At 44.1% G+C, this 20,420-nt stretch overlaps 1 protein-coding gene across 1 annotated transcript in view; it reads right to left on the reverse strand.

Annotated features, from left to right (window-relative positions):
- Positions 1–20,420, reverse strand: part of NUP43 (nucleoporin 43) — a 208,158-nt gene that overhangs the window by 145,723 nt on the left and 42,015 nt on the right. The window contains exon 2 of the mRNA XM_069955648.1: positions 14,287–14,409. Coding sequence (XP_069811749.1) covers positions 14,287–14,409 — 123 coding nt within the window. The remainder of the gene's footprint in view (positions 1–14,286; positions 14,410–20,420) is intronic.

The raw sequence follows: 20,420 nt of genomic DNA on the forward strand, positions 1-20,420 counted from the left end.
ATACACATATATACACACATCCTCTTTCTTTTTTTTTTTTTTAAATAAAGTATATACATATAAACATACATTAACTCCGTCAAGGTATGTCATATCTCTTTTCAAGGGCGGGTATTAGGCGGGGTGCCGTCATGGGCTCAAAGAAAAGACATTACCGGTTAGTAATTCTTGTTTTCTCTTCTCGCCCTATGACGGCACCCCTGGAGATTAGATTAGGAATTTCTTCCCCCGCCTAGGGAGGGACTATTGCGTGTAGCACTCTTCTACCAAACGTCAAGTCCTCTGTTGAGGATAGTTGTAGTCTGTAATGTCTAAAGAAGGTATGTGGAGTGCTCCAAGTAGCGGTTCTACAGATCTGTTCTAATGTGACAGATGCCCTCTCTGCCCAGGAAGTGGCTACCGCTCTGGTGGAGTGTGCCCCAAACCCTACAGGGATATCCCTCCCACTGGATCTATAGCATTCCCCAATAGCTTGTTTCACCCATCTGGCGATTGTCTGTGAGGTAGCTGCCTTACCCCTGTTCTTCCCCTGGAAGGATATTAAGAGATTATCAGTCTGTCTCCAATCTCTAGTGACCTCCAGATAGTGTAACAGAATACGTCTAACGTCCAATGTATGAAAGGCTGCCTCTCTATCGTTAGATGGATTAGTACAAAATGAAGGCAGAACTACCTCCTGGGACCTGTGGAAATTGGACACCACCTTGGGGAGGAAGGCGGGATCAGGAGATAAGATAATTCTGTCATCCCTAATTGTCATGTATGGAGGGTTGATGGAGAAGGCTCTGATCTCGCTAACCCTTCGGGCTGATGTGATAGCGAGCAAGAAGGCAAGTTTCCATGATAGCAGCCTAATAGGTAAATCTGACATTGGCTCAAATGGAGAAACGGTCAGTCCTGATAAAACTATATTTAAGTCCCATGGAGGGAGTCTGGATTTTATACTGGGAGCCAATCTAGCTGCAGCTTTCGTGAACCTTTTGACCCATGGATGTTCAGCCAATCTGAAATCAAATAGTGCACTAAGGGCTGAAATCTGAACTTTTATAGTGCTTGGTCTCAAGTTTTTGTTAAGACCCTCCTGAAGAAAGTCCAGAATTAGTGGAATATTAGGAGGAGCAATCACATTGATTGGCTGGTTCACGTATCTACAAAAGGCCTTCCAAGTTCTCAGGTAAATTGCTGATGTAACCCTCTTTCGGCTGGCTAAAAGTGTGGATATCACCTGAGGGGATAGTCCTCTGTCAATCAGAAGCTGCCTTTCACACGCCAGGCTGTTAAGTGAAGGTTCTGTGCTGTCGGGTGAAGTACTGGTCCCTGGTGTAGGAGATCCCGTCTCTCTGGAAGCACCCAGGGGTCTGCTATCGACAATCTCCTCAACCAGGCGAACCACACCCTTCTGGGCCAGAAGGGTGCAACCAGAATGACATCTGCTTTGTCCTGCCTGATTTTGCGTATTACCCGAGAGAGAAGCCTGATCGGTGGGAAGGCGTAAAGGAGACCGCTTCCCCAGTTCTGTGCTAGTGCATCTATGGCTGCGGGGTTGTCCTTCTGAGACAGGGAATAAAATTCTCTTACTTTTCTGTTTGTCCTGGTGGCGAACAGGTCTGCTTTCGGGGTCCCACATAGACTGCAGATTTGATGGAAAACCTCCTGGGATAGCTCCCATTCTCCCTGTTTTAGTTCGTTCCTGCTGAGGAAGTCCGCTGCTGCATTGTCTGATCCTTTCAGGTGTAGTGCTGTCAGAGAAAGAAAATGAGGTTCTGCCAACCTGAAAATATGGTGTGTGATCCTCATCAGGTCGGTTGACCTGGTTCCACCTTGGTGATTGAGGTAGGCTACTGCCGCCGCGTTGTCTGACAGTACCCTTACGTTTTTCCCCTGAAGCTCTGGCAGTGCCTGTATTAAAGAGAGAAAAACTGCTTTTAACTCCCGTACGTTCTGGGATTCTCTGGCTTCTTCTGGGCTCCATTTCCCTTGTAGAAGAAGAGGTCCCGTATGAGCCCCCCATCCAGAAGGACTGGCGTCTGTTGTAATGGTCTTTACTTCTGTGATGTTCCATGGAAGACCCTTGTCTAGATGTTCCCGTTGCTCCCACCAGGACAGGGATCTTAAAGTCAGTGGAGATAGAGAAAGAGGGAAATCTAGGGAATCAGTTACGCCATCCCATTCAGACAGAATTTGACACTGGAGCCTTCTGGTGTGATACGGTGCCCACGGTACTGCCTGGATACAAGAGGTTAAGAGTCCTAACAATGACATGGCTGACCTCATAGTAGTAAGGGGATTAGCAGAGAGCTGTGATTCTCGTCTGGACCTGTAAGATCTTATTCTCTGGGAGAAAGGATTTTTGAACCCTGGAGTCTAGGTAGATACCCAGGAATTTACACCGCTGGCTAGGCGTTTTGTTGGATTTTTCCTCATTGACCTCCCATCCTAGAGAGAAAAAAACTGACTCTATGAATCTAATATCTGTATCTAGAGCTATCTGTGAATTGTTAATAATCAGAAAGTCATCAAGGTAGGGGACAATGATGATATTTCTTTCCCTTACATGTGCCATGACCTCTGCCATTACCTTGGTGAATGCTCTGGGAGCCTGAGAGATACCAAATGGCATGGCTGTAAACTGGAAATGCGAAAACTCTGAGCCCATGTTTACTGCCACTCTCAGAAATCTGTAATGGTCAGGATGCATAGGAATATGATAATAAGCATCTCTGAGATCGATGGTGGCCATAAAGCAGTTTTCCGAGAGATTCAGAATGGCTGAAGATATTGACTCCATTCTGAACCTCTCGTAAGTAAGGACCCTGTTCAGTGGCTTGAGATTAATTATCGTTCTGTATGAACCGTTGGGCTTTTTCACAAGAAACAAAGTGGAGTAGAATCCCTCTGTTCCCTGGGAACTGGAATAAGTACTTTTTTATCCAAAAGGGAATGGATCTCAGCTAGAAGAGCCTTGTGTTTGTCAGGGTCTGATGACAGGTCAGTACATACAAATCTTTCCCCTGGGGAGGACGAAAAAGAAATTTTAAGGCCAAATTTTATTGTATCCAACACAAAAGAGCTACCAGAAATTGTACACCACTGCGAAAAATAACAAGCTAAACGCCCTCCCACAGGGACCTCATGTCATTGAGGGGCCTTTTTGTCAGAAGAGGGAAAGAGAAAACCCTTATTCTTCTTCTGAGGTCGCCAATCTTTTCTACTACTGACATTTCCACCCCTAGGTCTCCTACCTCTTCCCCTGAATGGTCTACTGGTCTGTTGTGGTATAAGGGGAAATCCCTTTCTTCTGTCAGAGGCTTTCTCTAGGATAGATTCCAGGGCTGACCCAAATAGAAGCTTCCCTTCAGATGGGACTCCACATAACTTGGCCTTTGATGTGGTATCACCCTTCCACTCTTTTACCCATATAGATCTTCGGGCCGAGTTTGAAAGGGCCGCTGATCGAGCTGACAGTTTTAGTGCATCTGCTGATGCTTCTGCAATAAATGACACAGCGTTGTCAATTGTAGTAAATGCCTGATTTAAAGTCCTGGCTTGGATTACTCTCCTTGACCTTATCTTTAAGTTCAGTCATCCACATTTTTAGTGACCTAGCCACTGAAGTCGTCGCAATCAAAGGCTTGAATGCGGATGTAGAGGCTTCCCAAGACTTTTTTAAATATATGTCGGCTCTCTTATCTAGAGGGTCTTTAAGCACTGCTGTGTCCTCGAAGGGTAGTGCGTTCTTTTTTTAAATCTTCGCAACTGGATGATCTATCCTGGGAGCCCCCTCCCAGGATTCACAGTCCTCTTGACTGAAAGGATATTTCCTTTTGTACTAAAAATAGGAAAGGTTAGAATTAATATAAACGTCATACTACATAGTATTCTTCCAAGATAGATGTCTAACACCAGACTTACGGCCCGAGGGATAAAGAATTTCCGATCTGGATTAGCCCACTCGTGACAGATAAGAGTCTTAATACTCTGGTGTACTGGAAACACCAGTCTCTTCCTTGGGGCTAACCCCTCAAACATAATGTCCTGTACGGATCTTGGTTGAGGAGTATCGTCAATCTCCATAGTTAATCTGACATTTTTAATGAGAGCGTCTATGGATTCAATTGGCAACAGGGACCCTGCAGAATCCTCCCCTGAGACCTCCTCTGGATCAGAGGCTAATTCGCCCTGATCGTCCACCTCAAGTGATAGAACCTGATCTTCCTCATTTATTGGAGAGGGATCCATCTGCTGACTCGGTCCCGCAACGACCAGTGGCTGAGAGTCAGGAGGTGGGTTAATGCTGACTCCAGGCGTCTCAGAGGAAGTGGGGCGAGAGGGTAAGGAGGCCTGCAGAAATACAACAATAAGTACTCTCGTAGGGGGAGCTAAAGCGAAAATGAAATGATTGTAACAAGATACTTCTACCTACCCTGATTTCTTGCCTAACCATGTCTCTCATGTTTCTAATGAAGGATGGTCCTTGATCTTCTAAAACTCGGTTCATGCACCCCCCACACAAGGTCTTATTGTATGAACTACTAAGCCTTTTTCTGCAGACCGGACACTCTTATCTTAGTACGCTCCTTTTTAGAGGATCCCTCCTAAAATATAAACCATAACATCCTGATAAGATAGTGCGTTTAAAATACAAATGGGGAGAACCCCTCTTACCACACCATACCGCTGGATTATCAGTAGCAGAGGTCTGGGATTGTTCAGCGCCTTGGGACTCCATCTGACCCAGGATTGGTCTCAGGTCCCCACAGCTGGTACAGCAAAGCACAGCAACCGTCTTCCTAGCAGCAGGCTCCTTATGCAGGTGCAAGGCACTCTGAGCTCTCTGCTGCCTCCTTTAAATATGGCGCCAAAGCACCTAGGGCCGGCTGACCCCACCCCCGCGCTGATGCGGCACACCCTCCTGCAGTCATCCACCGGCAAGCCGTGGCCTGGGCCTATAGAACAAGGCCTATAGGGACATCCCCCCTCCGGAAGCCCGTCCCGCGTCATTACGGCTTCCGGGAGCGCGCCGCGACACGTGGGGACGCTGCGCCGACGTCATTACGTCATTGCGTCCCCCTGTTCGCGCGTGCGCACCCCGCCGCTACTCGCCGGGAAGGACGCCAGAGGGGCCGGGAGACGCGCGGGGCCCGATCACATGGAGGTGCTGGACGGGCCTCAGTCTTCAGGTACGGATACCTCGGGAGCCGGTAACCGTTCTGCCGGTGATCCCTCAGCCCTATGAAGGTCCCTGGAGGAGACCTCCTCCATGTCCTGCTCCCATGGGACAGGAAACAGTAACTGGTGTTGGTGAGAGGAGGCGATTCTTTTAAGGTCCAGTGTTCTGTTTCCTGTCCAATGGGAGTAGGAGGTGGTCCTCTCCAGGGGTGCCGTCATAAGGCGAGAAGAGAAAATGCATTTTTTATCAATTTTTCACATTTGGGGTTTTTTCATAAATATTCGTTATAAATATCGACTCCAATTTACCAGAAATGTAAAGTACAGTATGTCACGAGAAAACAATCTCAGAATCAGCCGGATAGGTAAAATCATGCCTAAGTTATTAATGACTAAAGTGACACAGGTCATATTCATAAAATTGGTCTCTGTCATTAAGGCCATTTCAGGCTCTGTCCTTAAGGGGTTAAACGAAGATTGTGTGGCAGTACTCTCAAAAGGGCTCAATTTCTGTATAAATAAGGATTTTGATTATGTAGCTTTCGAGGTGGATTTGAGGAAAGCTATCAGAAAACTCAATATACAGAAATTTTTCTTACAGAAACCTACCCATAGTGATGACACCATATTTATGGGACAGATACAAGCCCAAGTAGGACCCTTGGGATTTATGGTGGGAGGCAATCCATCCCCAGTAGATGAAGCAGTTATGTCCCTTTTGATGGGACTTGATGATTCCTCTTTAGATGTGTCTAGTGTTTCTTCCTCCTCTTTCCCCTCTCCAACCACAATATTTACAGGCGGTGTACCATCTACCTTTAACCCACCCTTGGCGGCCGGCTCGCACATTTCTCTTTTTATGGATAAGGTCATACAAGATGTAAAGGCTTTAATTTATCCTGCCTCCCGTTCAAATGTATCGGAAGGTGAGCGCAGGGCCCTAGTATGGCTTAAGTCTCAACGTGAGATTGTGATACGCCCGGCCGACAAGGGTGGGAACATTGTAGTACTATCTAAACAATACTATCTAGAAGAGACACAGAGACAGTTGTCGGATAATGCCACCTACACTAAAATACCAGCAGATCCCACACTAACTTATAAAAATAAGGTCAGAGACATCTTGCGGAGAGGGGTGGAACAACAGTATCTCTCCAAAAGCTTTGCGGAAAAACTATATGTCCCGATGCCCTAGAAGCCATACTGGTACTGGGTGCCCAAAGTACATAAAAACCTGGAACGTCCACCTGGACGCCCCATAGTTGCAGGCAGAGGATCAGTTATGGAACCTATTTCAAAATACCTTGACTGGCTATTGAGACCAATCTTGAAAAACATCCCCTCACACGTCAGGGATACGGGTGATCTCTTGGAAACATTAAAACCGTTTTGTTGGCAGGAGGATCACGAGTTAGTGGGCATAGACGTAGAAAGCCTGTACACCCGGATCCCGCAGGACCGATGTGTACAGGCAGTTAGGTGGTGTCTGCAAACAGTAGATGGATATGAGACCAATTTTGTACAATACATATGTGACCTGGTACAGTTAGTTATGTCATGCAACGCATTTGAATTTAATGGCCAGTGGTATTTACAGAAGTCAGGAGTTGGTATGGGGACTCCAGTAGCACCTACCCTGGCTAACATCTTTCTTGCATACATGGAAAGTGAAAAAGTGTTCTCCATGAATAATTGATTCGCCTGCTACATACATCTATACTTGAGGTATATAGAGGACATCGTTATGGTGTGGTCGGGGGGTAGAGAAAGATTTGCAAAATTTGTATCCTATATGAATGACAATGATTTAAACATGCAATATACATCAGTATATGGGGGCCATGAATTGGACTTTTTGGATGTACACCTAAATATAAGGAACGGACAACTTATCACTTCCTGCCATCGTAAAAAGACAGCAGTTAATTCCTTATTAAGTTATAATAGCTACCATCCATATCACACTAAAAAAGCCTTACCCTATAGCCAATTTGTAAGATTGAGACGGATAAACAATGACGACACCTTATTTCATATACAGGCAGAAGAACTAAGCGTACGATTGAGCAAGAGAGGATATCCCCAACAGTTGATACAAGAGTCTGAAAAGAGCACTGAACATGGACACATCCCCACCACAAACCATAGCACGTCATGGTGAGAGTATGACTAATAAAAAAAACACATAGCAAAAAATAAAAAAGGATTGTGTTTACTTTTGACTATTCCCCATTAGAAAGAGTAATTAAGAACTCCATCCAAAAAAACTGGCATATAGTGGAACAAGATGAAGTCCTTAGGGAACATATTACAGATCGCCCCATAGTGACATTCAGGAGGACACAAAACATCAGGGACTTATTAGTCCATGGAAGATTAGAAAAGGAAAAAACATATAGAGAAGGATCTTGGCTCACCTCTAGTTCAGCCCATGGTAACTTCAAATGTGGACACTGCAATTATTGCAAATCATTACAGAATGGTAAACATATCAAATTAGGAGGTCATACACACATAGTAACTGATTTCGTTACGCGTAAGAGCCAATTTGTGGTCTATGCCCTGTTCTGCAGCTGTGGTAGATACTACATAGGGAAGACCATTCGCCCGATGTGGAAGAGGTTTTCTAAGCATGTTAGATCATTACGTACGGGTAAGGGCAGCCCACGCATGATCAAGCATATGCAACAAGAACATAACGGGGATCAGTCACAGTTGCAGTTTGCTAGTCTATGCACAGTACCAGTCCTTAGGGGTGGAGGCGATAGGTTATTGCTCTTGAAAAAAGAAAATGAAATTATAAAATATGAAGCATTAGGCAGCCTAGGATTAAACACCCGCAGCGACATAAATATAATGTAATCGGGTGGATTATGTTGTCCTTCTAGGAACTAAGTGTACATAGTACGTGTTTTTAAATGTGTGTAACATGTTATGTTTATTGTTCACTTTACTTTTGTATAAAGTTTTGTTTGAGCACATAAAAGGAAGTGACGTCAGAGTCTAGCAAGGGTTCGTCAAAGCGGCACACGCCGCGAAACTGCGGTCACCCATTCCTGTCTCCCCCGCTACTCCTGCACCTTGAAATAAAATCGGATGGTCTGAATTGCAACAGATGGTAAGTGCCCTGCGTTTTCTTCTTTTGCTACAGAGTATCCACGTGTGACTTCTAGCAGGATCACCACCGGCATACGGTCCAGGTTACCCCAGGTGTGTCCGTTGCAAGTGGAGCCTAGGTAGTGCCATCTATCTTTGTATCTCTCATACAGTTTAAAAATATAAGGCTATGCAATATATGATCTTACTAGAAAATGTACCAGTGTTAATTAGATTTGTTCTAAGGTGCCCAGGAGGCCAAGCTAAAGGTATTGTTTCATCTGAGTTAATCAGTGGAATGAAAGTATACCTGTAGTGCATAGTTGGAGGGGTTCTGTATAACCACAATGTATAGTTTTTAGGGGTCTCGCATATCTGTAGTGCATAGTTGGGGGGGCTGTATACCTATAGTGTATAGTTGGGGGGGTCCTGTATACCTGTAGTGTGTAGTTGGGGGGGCTGTATACCTGTAGTGTATAGTTGAGGGAGGTCCTGTATACCTGCAGTGTACAGTTGGTGAAGGTCCTGTATACCTGTACTGTATAGTTGGGGGTTTTAGTATACCTGTAGTATATAGTTGGTGCTGAATACCTGTAATGTATAGTTGGTGGAGGTCTTGTATACCTGTAGTTTATAGTTTGAGGGTCCTGTATACCTGTAGTGTATAATTGGTGGAGGTCTTGTATACCTGTAGTATATAGTTCGGGCTTCCTGTATACCTGTAGTGCATAGTTTGAAGGTCCTGTATAACTGTAGTATAGAGTTGGTGGAGGTCCTGTATACCTGTAGTATATAGCTTTGGGGTCCTGTATACCTGTAGTATAGAGTTGGTGAAGGTGCTGCATACCTGTAGTATATAGTTGGTGGAGTTCATGTATACCTGTTGTGTATAGTTTGGGGTCCTGTATACCTGTAGTATATAGTTGGTGGAGGTCCTGTATACCTGAAGTATATAGTTGGTGGAGGTCCTGTATACCTGTATTGTATAGTTTTGGGATCCTGTATGCCTGTAGTGTATAGTTTGGGGTCCTGTACACATGTAGTGTCCTGTATACCTGCAGGGTCCTATTTACCATTTGGCACCCATGGTCTGGTGCGTAGGGTAGCACCTTGCAGAGGGGCAGTACCCTCCCTTTCAGACCTGCCAGAAAATCTGGTGTCTTTTCGAGGGGGGTATGTTGGTATTGGTCATGTCTGGTATGGCGGTGTTATTTAGTCACAGTGTGTCGGTATTTGTCATGTCTGGTATGGCGGTGTTATCCAGTCACAGTATGGCGGTATTGGTCAGGTGTGATATGGCAGTGTTATCCAGTCACAGTATGGTGGTATTGGTCAGGGCTGGTGTAGCGGTGTTATCCAGTCACAGTATGATAGTATTGGTCAGGTCTGGTGTGGCGTTGTTATCCAGCACAGTATGGCGGTATTGGTCAGGTCTGGTGTGGCGGTGTTACCCAGTCAGTTTGGCGGTATTGGTCAAGTGTGGTATGGCAGTGTTATCAAGTCACAGTGTGGCAGTATTGGTCAGGTCTGGTGTGGCAGTGTTACCCAGTCACAGTTTGGTATACCTGTAGGGTCCTGTATATATATGTACTGTATAGATGAGTAGGGGGTCCTGTATATACATGTACTGTATAGTTGGAGTAGGGGGTCTACCAGTTATTACTGTGGATGTTGTGAGGCAGCTGCCCTAGCAACCATTGCTCCCTGTGAAAATGAAAGCAGTAATCCTATTGGTTGCTAAGGCTCCAACTGCCGTTTCCTCCTGGCAAAGCTGCAGCTAATTATATCACCTGTGTTTGCAGTGTGGAGATTTTCCCATTCATCTCTATGGGGGGCCGCTCTTCCCCCTTCCCCCTCCCCTCTCCCTTCCCCCCTCCCCTCTCCCTTCTCCCTTCCCCCCTCCCCTCCCCTCTCCCTTCCCCCTTCCCCTTCCCCCTCCCCTCTCCCTTACCCCCTCCCCTCTCCCTTCTCCCTTCCCCCTTCCCCCCTCCCCTCCCCTCTCCCTTCCCCCCTCCCCTCTCCCTTCCCCCCTCCCCCCTCCCCTCCCCTCTCCCTTCCCCCCTCCCCTCTCCCTTCCCCCCTCCCCTCTCCCTTCCCCCCTCCCCCCTCCCCTCCCCTCTCCCTTCCCCCCTCCCCTCTCCCTTCCCCCCTCCCCTTCCCCCTCCCCCTCCCCTCTCCCTTCCCCCCTCCCCCTCCCCTCTCCCTTCCCCCCTCCCCTCTCCCTTCCCCCCTCCCCTTCCCCCTCCCCCTCCCCTCTCCCTTCCCCCCTCCCCTCTCCCTTCCCCCTCCCCTGGCGGGGACTAGACCTTCGCTAAAACCTTCCCAGGCACCCAATGTATCTGTGGGCCAAATATGGGGTCAAACGGTTCAGGCGTTTGGAAGTCGATTTGGGACAGACAGACTTTGATTTTTATGATATAGATATAGTACGCTTATAGATCTCCTCACTGATTTCTTTATTGTATTGTTCTGTTTCACTTCCTTCATTTTAATGTATTTAATTAAATCTGAATTATCTAAATAAAGATAACAATAATATATTTGTGATTGTCCTGCATTTTCAGTAATCCCCTTGGGGATCTTTTCTTTTTTTGTTTATATTCTTTGGCGCATTTAGGACTATATACTTTGGCCACTTTTTAATTGGAGTGCTGTACTGTATGTTAACCCCTAGCTGCACCAGGACGTTACTGTACCTCTTGGTGCCGCTAGGGGAGTTCAGAGAGGGGTTGCACGGCGATCCTGCTCCAAACTGTCGAGATCCCGGGTGCTATGCGCTATTAGCAGGCCTGGTACAAATTGACATGCCCGCTAATTATTTAGATGCAGCTGTTTAAAGTTGACAGCTGCATCTAAATACTTACTGTCCCCCTTCCCTGAGTGTCTAGTGGAGGGATGAGGGATCGCCCCCCCCCCCCCCCCCCGCGACGTGATCGCGGAGGAGCAATCAACGCATCTGCTCCAGGCCGGGGTATGCACCGCAATGGCACTGATCCTGACTCGGCATTCTATGGCTTTCGGCTGCAGCAGCATAAAGCAATAGAACACTGATCTCATTGATCTATGCAGTATATCTATACTGCATAGATCTCAATGAGAGATCAGAGCAGTCATACTAGAAGTCCCCCAGGGGGACTTTTAACATGTGTGTGTAAAAAAAAATAAAAAAGCGATCAAAAAAAAAAAAAAAAAAAAAAAAAATCGCATATGTTCAAACAAGGTACCAATAGAAAGTACAGATCATGGCGCAATGACACTTCACACAGCCCATTAAACCAAAAGGATAAAAGCGCTATAAGCATGGTAATAGAGCAATTTTAAGCAACAAATTTTTTAAAAAAGGTTTACATATCGTTGTAATCATACCAACTTGAGGAACATGTATAAGAAGTCAGTTTTACCCTGGGGTGAACAGCGTTAACACAAAACTTCCCCAAATAAAAAAAAATATATATTTTTTTTTTTCTTCAATTTCATCACACATTTAACTTTCTGGTTTCACAGCATAATTTATGCAAAATTTAAAAGGAATCTGTCAGCTCTTGGACCCTACCTGAGGTGCTGACAGTGTGCTGTAGCTGGAGGTTCCGGTGAGCATGGTGCCTTTTTGGTTATTTTCCGTGCAGTGGATTATGTACAATTTTATGTCTCCTACTGTACTAAGGAGTCACAGAGCAGTTGTTCATGCCACACTCTTGCATGCATCCACCTCCCTCTTCATGAATAATCAATGCTGCCCGGCCTCCTGCTTGCTCAGCTGTCAGATTGCAGATCAGTGCTCTGCAGGCAGTAGGCAGGTAAACACTCAGGTATAATTGAATCTCTTCTCCCAAATGTGTTGGAGCTGTGGTCTAGGGGTAACTCCCTGTCTAGAGACCAGCCAGCAGTTCATTCTGTGGTTCAAATCCCCTGATGGGAATTAAAATAGAGGTCTTTTTTTTCTCATTATTGACAAATATTGGACCTTGTTTCAAAATAACAGTTATTATTTGCCATTAAATGGCAGCCATCCAATCAATTTCAACAGTGTGTGAACATAGCCATACTGTGTTTTTAATCCACTTCTGGTTTTGGATTGCAAAATACTGAGCAAAAATAATGTGTGTGAACATACCCTTAAAATGTATACAATAATGAGAAAAAAAAATAAAGACCTATATTTCATTCCCATCAGAGGATTTGAACCAGAGAATTAACTGCTGGTAGGTCTACTAGACAGGAGAGTTACCCCTAAGGGTGCCTTCACACCTACCGGATCCACAGCGGATCTCACTTCTGCAGATTCGAAGGGAGAACCGCTGCGGATCCGGTATCAATTCACCCCTATGATAGCACATATTCGCAGCGGGATTAACATCCCGCTGTGAATATGTGCTTTAACTCCCTGGTGCCCGCAGCCCCGCCGTCGCATCCCCCATCCCCGGCGGCGGCACATCACCCCCATCCCGGCCACATCCCCCCCCCCATCAGCCCATCTCCGGCCCGCCGCCGCGACCATACCAGTCCAGTGAGGCTCCCGGCTTAGTTCCGCTCAGCTGATCTGGGGGTGGGCTGAGAGGGGGGGCTGAGAGGGGGGGGATGTGACGGCGGGGCTGCGGGCACCAGGGAGTTAAAGAACATATTCACAGCGAGATGTTAATCCCGCTGCGAATATGTGCTATCATAGGGGTGAATTGATACCGGATCCGCAGCGGTTCTCCCTTCGAATCCGCAGAAGAAGTGAGATCCGCTGTGGATCCGGTAGGTGTGAAGGCACCCTAAACCACAGCTTCAAACTATAGCTGAGTGTTTCTTTTAGACAAACTGCCTACAGAGGGCTGATCTGCAATCAGAGACACTGGCTGACAGCTAAGCGAGCAGGGGGCCTGGCAGCCATGATTATTCATGAAGAGGAGGGAGAGGAAGGAGTGGTGAGGCATGCCTATATCCATGACTATATCCATGTTTTCCACATATCCTTCAGGGTTTTATCCAACTTCAGCAGCCCCCGCTAATCAAATGCCGAATGCTTGGGTTCGGATGAACTAGAGCATGCTCGAGGTTCGCTCATCTCTAGTTATTAGTCTTAAAAGTAAATAAATGTACCATCAGTTAAACTTGCTTTAAGTGTTGCACATGAATAGAACTGATACACAAAACAATATATTCATGCAGTTTCCTTAACTCCAGCAAGTCGATACCAAAGGAGAAAAAAAATTCTTGTACTTCACCTTTCTCCAGGCACAGGCTGGCTCTCAAGTCACAGCCCTGTTGTAGAAAGCATCTGTAGAACAAAACAGCCGAACTTCCCCAAGCAATTCACCATTTATTAATTCTGATTTGGTCTGTAGTTAGCAGTATGTCACACTTGACATTAACCAGTTCTTTAAAGAAGTTAGATTATTAGCCTTTAGCTCTTTCCCAGACTACTTAAGTCAGGATATTAGTCCCTCCTGCACACCCTTCCGCTGCTCGCTGGCTAAGTGTGCATCCATCCAGTGTCTCCACATTACTCCAGGTGCCGTGTCGCACCCTCAATAGCCTTTCCACATGGACCAGGCGCCTCATATGCTCAAGCAAGAGCCCAGCTTCCCTCATGCTGATGTCGGAGCTCCTCACTGTCCTCTTCCTGCAAGTCCCTCAGCTACCCGTGACCTATACCTACAATAGCTCCGGGCTATCCGCCAACTTAGGAGCACCAAGAAGACCACAACTAGCTGGGCACCATGCGGCCTTCATAGCTACTGTGCTCTTTCAGCTGCCGGCTGTACCAGAATGACATGGAGACCTGCTTGGAGAGGCGCATATCAACCACGCCTTTTGCTCCACTATTTACAACCTATACTTAGCTCCCTTAACACTTCCGTCAACTAGGAGTCCCTCATTTTCAGAAAAGATGTGGGTCCCAGAAGCTTAATGAAAATCACAAGTCAATTTTAGGAAGTGCATATTTAACATCATGTTATCAACTTTTTTCGTTTAAAGTCTCCTTTAGATCTACAGCTTTATTGAAATGAGACAAGAGTAAAGTCTGAGAGATACCTGCAGGTCCATCACATCTCCTTTATGTCTGATATCACACAACAATTTAAGGTCAGCTAGGTAGTCTTCCTCCACACTGATTGTGCCAAAATCTCCAGTAGACCATATCGATATCTTGTTTTCCTACAAAATGAAAATAAAATAAGAAATAACGTTACTAAAGGGTTTTTCTAAAAGTCATAATTGTCTAATAGGTCAGAGAAATAACCTACCGTATTATTTGCTTTGTAAAAGGCACCTAACAAAGACACCCCCAGAAAAAAATTTTTTGTTAATAAGCTTCCCTGGTGGTCCATGGCAGTGAAGATGTTAATCCAGTTCACTGAAATGACAGGGCAACTTTCAAGTTCTCCATGACAGTAACCAATACAGAGAACATTTTTCTCCTTGTAGCGTCTGATACTATTTTAACCCCTTCCCCCAATATGACGTCCAGGGACAGTTAACCCCATAGACGACACGGTCGGTGCGACCGAAGAGTCTATGGGGAGATCTGCTTCCTCTCACCGATCGGGTGCTGGGAGGAGGCAGCTGCACATGCTGTGCCGCTGCTGTGCTCCTCCCAGGCACCCGCTCCCTGCTGGAGCAGATCATGTGCTGTAATGCATTATATATATATATATATATATATATATATATATATATATATATATATATATATATATATATGAAAAAAAAATACTAAAAACACAAAGAAATAAATTACAATAAGTAAATTAAATATCAAATCAATAAAAATATGCACATTTCCTATTCCTCCTTTATAAATGATCCCCTATAAATAAAGTACACATTTGATATCGCCACGTCCATAATGACTCCGTCTATTAACCCGTTACATTAATTATTCCACCCGATTAACGCCATTAAGAAAAATAAAAATGACAATTTTTTTTTTAATCCTGACCACTAAAAAATATAGGAAAAACGTCACATGTACCCAAAAGGTGTACCACTAAAAGTATCAGCTTATGCCGCAAAAAAAAAAAAAAAAAAAAAATAGCCCTCACAACTCCATTGGCGAAAAAATTTAAATATTATCAATATGCAAGACACAAGCAGTATTTATAGCATAAATGCCATAAACTATAACAAGAGCTATATAAAATGGTTATCACTGTAATCGTACCGACCTGATGAATAACGAAAACATGTCATATGCAACATATAGTAAACGGCGTACAAAAAAATAAGATGAAAAACAGCTGCTAAATTGTGTTTATTTGTACCATCTCATAAAAAAATTTAATAAATAATGATCAGGGTGTCACATGTCCCCCAGAATTGTACCGATGGAAACGTCAACTTGTCTTACACAAATATTTTGCCACCCCAAGGCCTCCGTGACATGAAATATTGACTATAAAATACCTTAAATAAGAAAAGACCCCAAAAATACACAAGGCTTCTGTCATGTCTGTGGTCTGTGATTGAGGCAGGTGACGCACTGCGGCCACATGTGGGGGATTTCTAGAAACATTGGAATATGGGGAATAAATAGTGCGTTCCATTTCTTAGTTAGTATTTGCTGTGTTAGAGGAAAAAATGGATTAAAATGGAATATCTGCCAAAAAAATTTAAATTTCCCCTCCAACTTGCTTACATTTCTGCAAAACACCTAAAAGGGTTAATACACTTATAAAATGTTACTTTGAATGCTTTGAGGGGTGTAGTTTTTACAATGGAGGGATTTATGGGGGCAACTAACATACAGGCCCGACAAAGCCACTTCAGAACTGAACTGGTGCCTAAAAAAAATCTGAATTAGAAATTTGAGAAATCGCTGCAAAATTGCGAAGCCCTCTAACATCCTAAAAAGTAAAAGGACGTTCAACAAATAACGTCACCATAAAGTAGACATGTTGTAGATGTTGCAGTAATAATTAGTTTATGTGGCATAACTATTTTTCTCAGAAGAGAATTTTGAATATAAAGGATTGTAAATAGTTCAAATTTTTGCGCAAATGTGTTTTTTCACAAAAAGTACTGAGTGTATCAACCAAAGTATGCCACAAACAAAGAGGAATATGTTCCGAAAAAAAATCACAGAATAACCGTGATAGTTAAAAGCGCCGCAGAGTTATCACTACATAAAGAGAGACAGGTCAGATTAAAAAAATTGGCCCTGGTCATTAAAAGGGTAGTGCGGCGGTAAAAAATTATTCACAGAATAACACACATTACAAAGTTACACAACTTTGTAATGTATGTTATGTCTGTGAATGGCCCCCTTCCCCGTGTCCCACCACCCTGACCCGTGTACCCGGAAGTGTAGTGCATTATACATACCTGATCCGTGCTGACACGCGTCCGCCATCTTGTGCCAAACGTCATCTTCGGCCGGCCGGCCCGAACACCTTCGATCTTCCCGAGTGCCGGCCGCGTCATCAGCTGCTCAGCCGCGATTGGCTGAGCATAACTATGTATAATGCACTACACTTCTGGGTACACGGGTGGGGGTGGGGGGACACGGGGAAGGGGGCCCATTCACAGACATAACATACATTACAAAGTTGTATAACTTTGTAATGTGTGTTATTCTGTGAATAATTTTTTACCGCCGCACTACCCCTTTAAGGCCAAACCAGGCTGCAGAGGCAAGGGGTTAAAGATGTTTGAGACAGCAACTGTATGGCTTCCCACTGTAACAGTGCTCCCCCTATGTTACTTGTAGTAGACAAGCCCCCTCTGTGCCCCATACCATATAGGAGATCTTTTTAGTGCCTCCATAGGAGGTAGAATGTAGTAGTGAATTTATAGTGGTTAAGGGGAGTAGCCCCATACACACTGGATAGTCACAACTTTCCCCCAAACGCTGGTCAAGGCCACCCCCCCCCCAGTGTTAGAGACAGGATGAGCATGGCTCTTAGCACTGATAGAGGATACCACAACTCAGAGGATACCACAACTCATATCATACAGAGGTCTAAGGCTGCGTTTCAGCTTTATACTAGCAGGGTGACAGGTTATGCTGAGGCTTGTAGTACCACAAGCAATGAAGCAAAAAATCCAGCTCTCCTCACCAGGTGCACGGAGGTGCGGGCTTCACCAACGTAGAGCAACAGGAAGGAAGATTCCAGCACCAGGAAAGCCCATAATGAATTCTTTATTGTAACATCCGTATAAAACAATAAAAACCTGACAGTAGCTTGGTAGCAGCTGACGCGTTTCGATCTCTACGGATCTTAGTCGTAGCATGGGTGTATACACAATGTACTAATTTATATAGGTAATACAAGTATGTGGTAATACCTTTTTCCTACCCACATCCACCCACAAGGGGGGGGGGGGGAAAGGACTTTTTAACCCATTAGGCGTATGCTATGAGTACATATAAAATACAAATACATGAGATATGCATACAAAAAAAAAAAAAAAAAGGAAAGACAAAAGTGAAAGTAAAGGGGCCCAGGACATACACCATGCAAGGACTATTACATAAATCACAGATCAATATTGGTTCATCAAATCATAACGATAATTCAAACCTGCAGGTTGTCTAGTTTTACAGTAAAAATCCAAACAGCTTTCCGGCTCAAAAGCATCTTCAGTCTGTCTCCACCACGGAGGGACTGAAAAACACGTTCAATGCAAGTGCACGAAAAGCTGTGTAAATTGCCCTGGTGGACAGAGGAAAAAATGTTTAGGTACCGCAGAGATGTTAACCATATTCACATTGCTACCATGTACATGGACATGTGCCAACGGATTTGTATTTCCAGCGCGCCCGTGGTACAGCCCACATATTGTAACTGGCAACTAGTGCAGGTGATAAGATACACTACAAATGTAGTATTGCATTGATGAAGCTTTTTATTGGAAAACTGTTTTTTTTTTTTATTGCAGAAAATCAGTAGTCTAAGCGATTTTAAGAAACTCTGTAAGCGATTTTAAGAAACTCTGTAATAGGTTTTATCAGCCAAAAAAGCCTCCTGTACTCAAGAAGCAATTTCCCAGCCTCCCCCCCTGACTTCTTATCTGTGCATTATCAGGCAAACACGTTTTCATTACAGAGAAGCCAGTGAAGACGGGCTCTGCTTTCTCCATTGTAAGCCTATGAAGGGGGGAGGGGCCGAGGGAGATGAGGGAGCAGGAAGAGGTGACATGAACCCCTTTACCAGTGACTTCCTTTTAGGAGAAACTTTAACCCTGGGTCCCATCCCTTTAAGAGAAAAGAAAAGAAAAGAAAAGTAAAGAGAAAAGAAAATTTTCTAGTGTGGGTATGGCCGCCACAGGGCCTGACCAAATGAGTATGAGGTTAACGATGTTGCGGCCAAACCACAATACCGAACATAAAATGGAGTCAGTCTGAAAAAGGTAAATGCTTTCCCACCAAGCCATAAAAATAATGGCACACTAGGGTGAGAATTTACCACCCATGCTGGCGCCACACATCTTTAAGTAGTATGTGTTGTCAAATAAAAAGAAATTATATGTGTCAACAAATATTCCACAACTAACAAAATGTATTCACGCAATTTAGTGGTATATGGACTGTATTCCTGTAGGAACCAGTGTAATGCCTTTAACCCTTAGGCGACCCTGGATGTACCCCTACGTCCAGGGCCACCTCCATGTGTTTTATTACTAATAAAAAAAAAACCTCCCCTAATAAAAGTCAGAATCACCCCCCTTTTACCCATGTTATAAATAAAAATAAATAAAATCAAACAAACAAAACAACAAACAAAGAAACATGTTTGGTATTGCCACATGTGTAATCGCCCAAACTATTAATCACATTCATGATCTCGCACGGTAAATTGTGTAAGCGCCAAAAAATCCCAAAGTGCAAAATTGCGCATTTTTTGGTCGTATCAAATCCAGAAAAATTGTAATAAAAAGCAAATCAAAAAGTCGCATATGTGCAATCAAGGTACCGATAGAAACAACACATCATGGTGCAAAAAATGACACCTAACACAGCCCTAAAGACCAAAGGATAAAATCACTATAAGCCTGGGAATGGAGCGATTTTAAGAAACATATATTTGTTAACAATGGTTTGAATTTTTTACAGGCCATCAGATACAATAAAAGTTATAGGTTACATATTGTTGTAATCTTAACGACTTGAGGAACATTTATAATAAGTCAGTTTTACCCCAGGGTGAACGTCGTGAAAACACATTGATTTTTTTTCTGTTTTCGCAGAGTACTTTATGAAAAAATTCAGCCAGTCATTGCAAAGTACAATTAGTGGCAGAATAATTAAGGGCTCATGTGGATTTCTAGGTGAAAAAATGCAAGTGCTATGGCCTTTTAAGCACAAGGAGGGAAAAACAAAAACGCAAAAATTGTAATTGGCCTGGTCCTCTAAGGGTTAAACCCAGGTCATGTGGTATACAGGTGTAAAGTGAGGATACATCACATGAGATCCAACAGAAATCTGGATGCCATTTAATATCACGTACGATATTTAAAATGTGCTTTGTGTCTTTGATGTAACTGGGAATATTAGGTACGAGCGGTTGTAATTTCTGGTTTTCAGTAAAAACTCCTAATTTGACACCATGTGCAATGAGTCCTGTTAAAGTTGCCCATGTAGCAATAGTGGGATTAGACATAAGTGGACAAAATGTTTTGTTGTCAGACATGTTCATGTTTAGATTTTTATAGAGGCTCGCGTCTCATGGAGGGCTTGCTGCTGTTTTGACGTGAGATGGAAGACACGGAGTGGGTCCCAAGCTGAAGATCAGAAAGATCTCGCTCCATGCTTTCCTGAAACACATCAAGGGCAGGAACCCTGGAGTTTAAGGGTGCATTTACACAGAGATTTATCTGACAGATTTTGGAAGCCAAAGCCAGAAATGGATTTAAAAAAAAAAAAAAGAAGAGGATAGATCCCAGTCTTTCCTTTATGACCGGATCTCTGTTTATAGTCTGTTCCTAGCTTTGGCTTCAAAGATCTGTCAGATAAATCTGTCTGTGTAAACGCACCATAAAGGATAGAAATCAGGATTCTTAATAGAAAACCCACTGGACATAGTTATTTCATTAGATACATTATTTGTAGCATAAAGGTGTTGTAAGTTAGACACTACTTTTTCATCCGAAAAAAATTATGATTGGTATCCACCGTTATGGACTACTTGGGATATGTCAGATACTTGGGATTGTACACTAGGGGTGGT

Source organism: Dendropsophus ebraccatus (genome assembly GCF_027789765.1).
Source record: "Dendropsophus ebraccatus isolate aDenEbr1 chromosome 6 unlocalized genomic scaffold, aDenEbr1.pat SUPER_6_unloc_1, whole genome shotgun sequence".
NCBI classification, from domain to species: domain Eukaryota; kingdom Metazoa; phylum Chordata; class Amphibia; order Anura; family Hylidae; genus Dendropsophus; species Dendropsophus ebraccatus.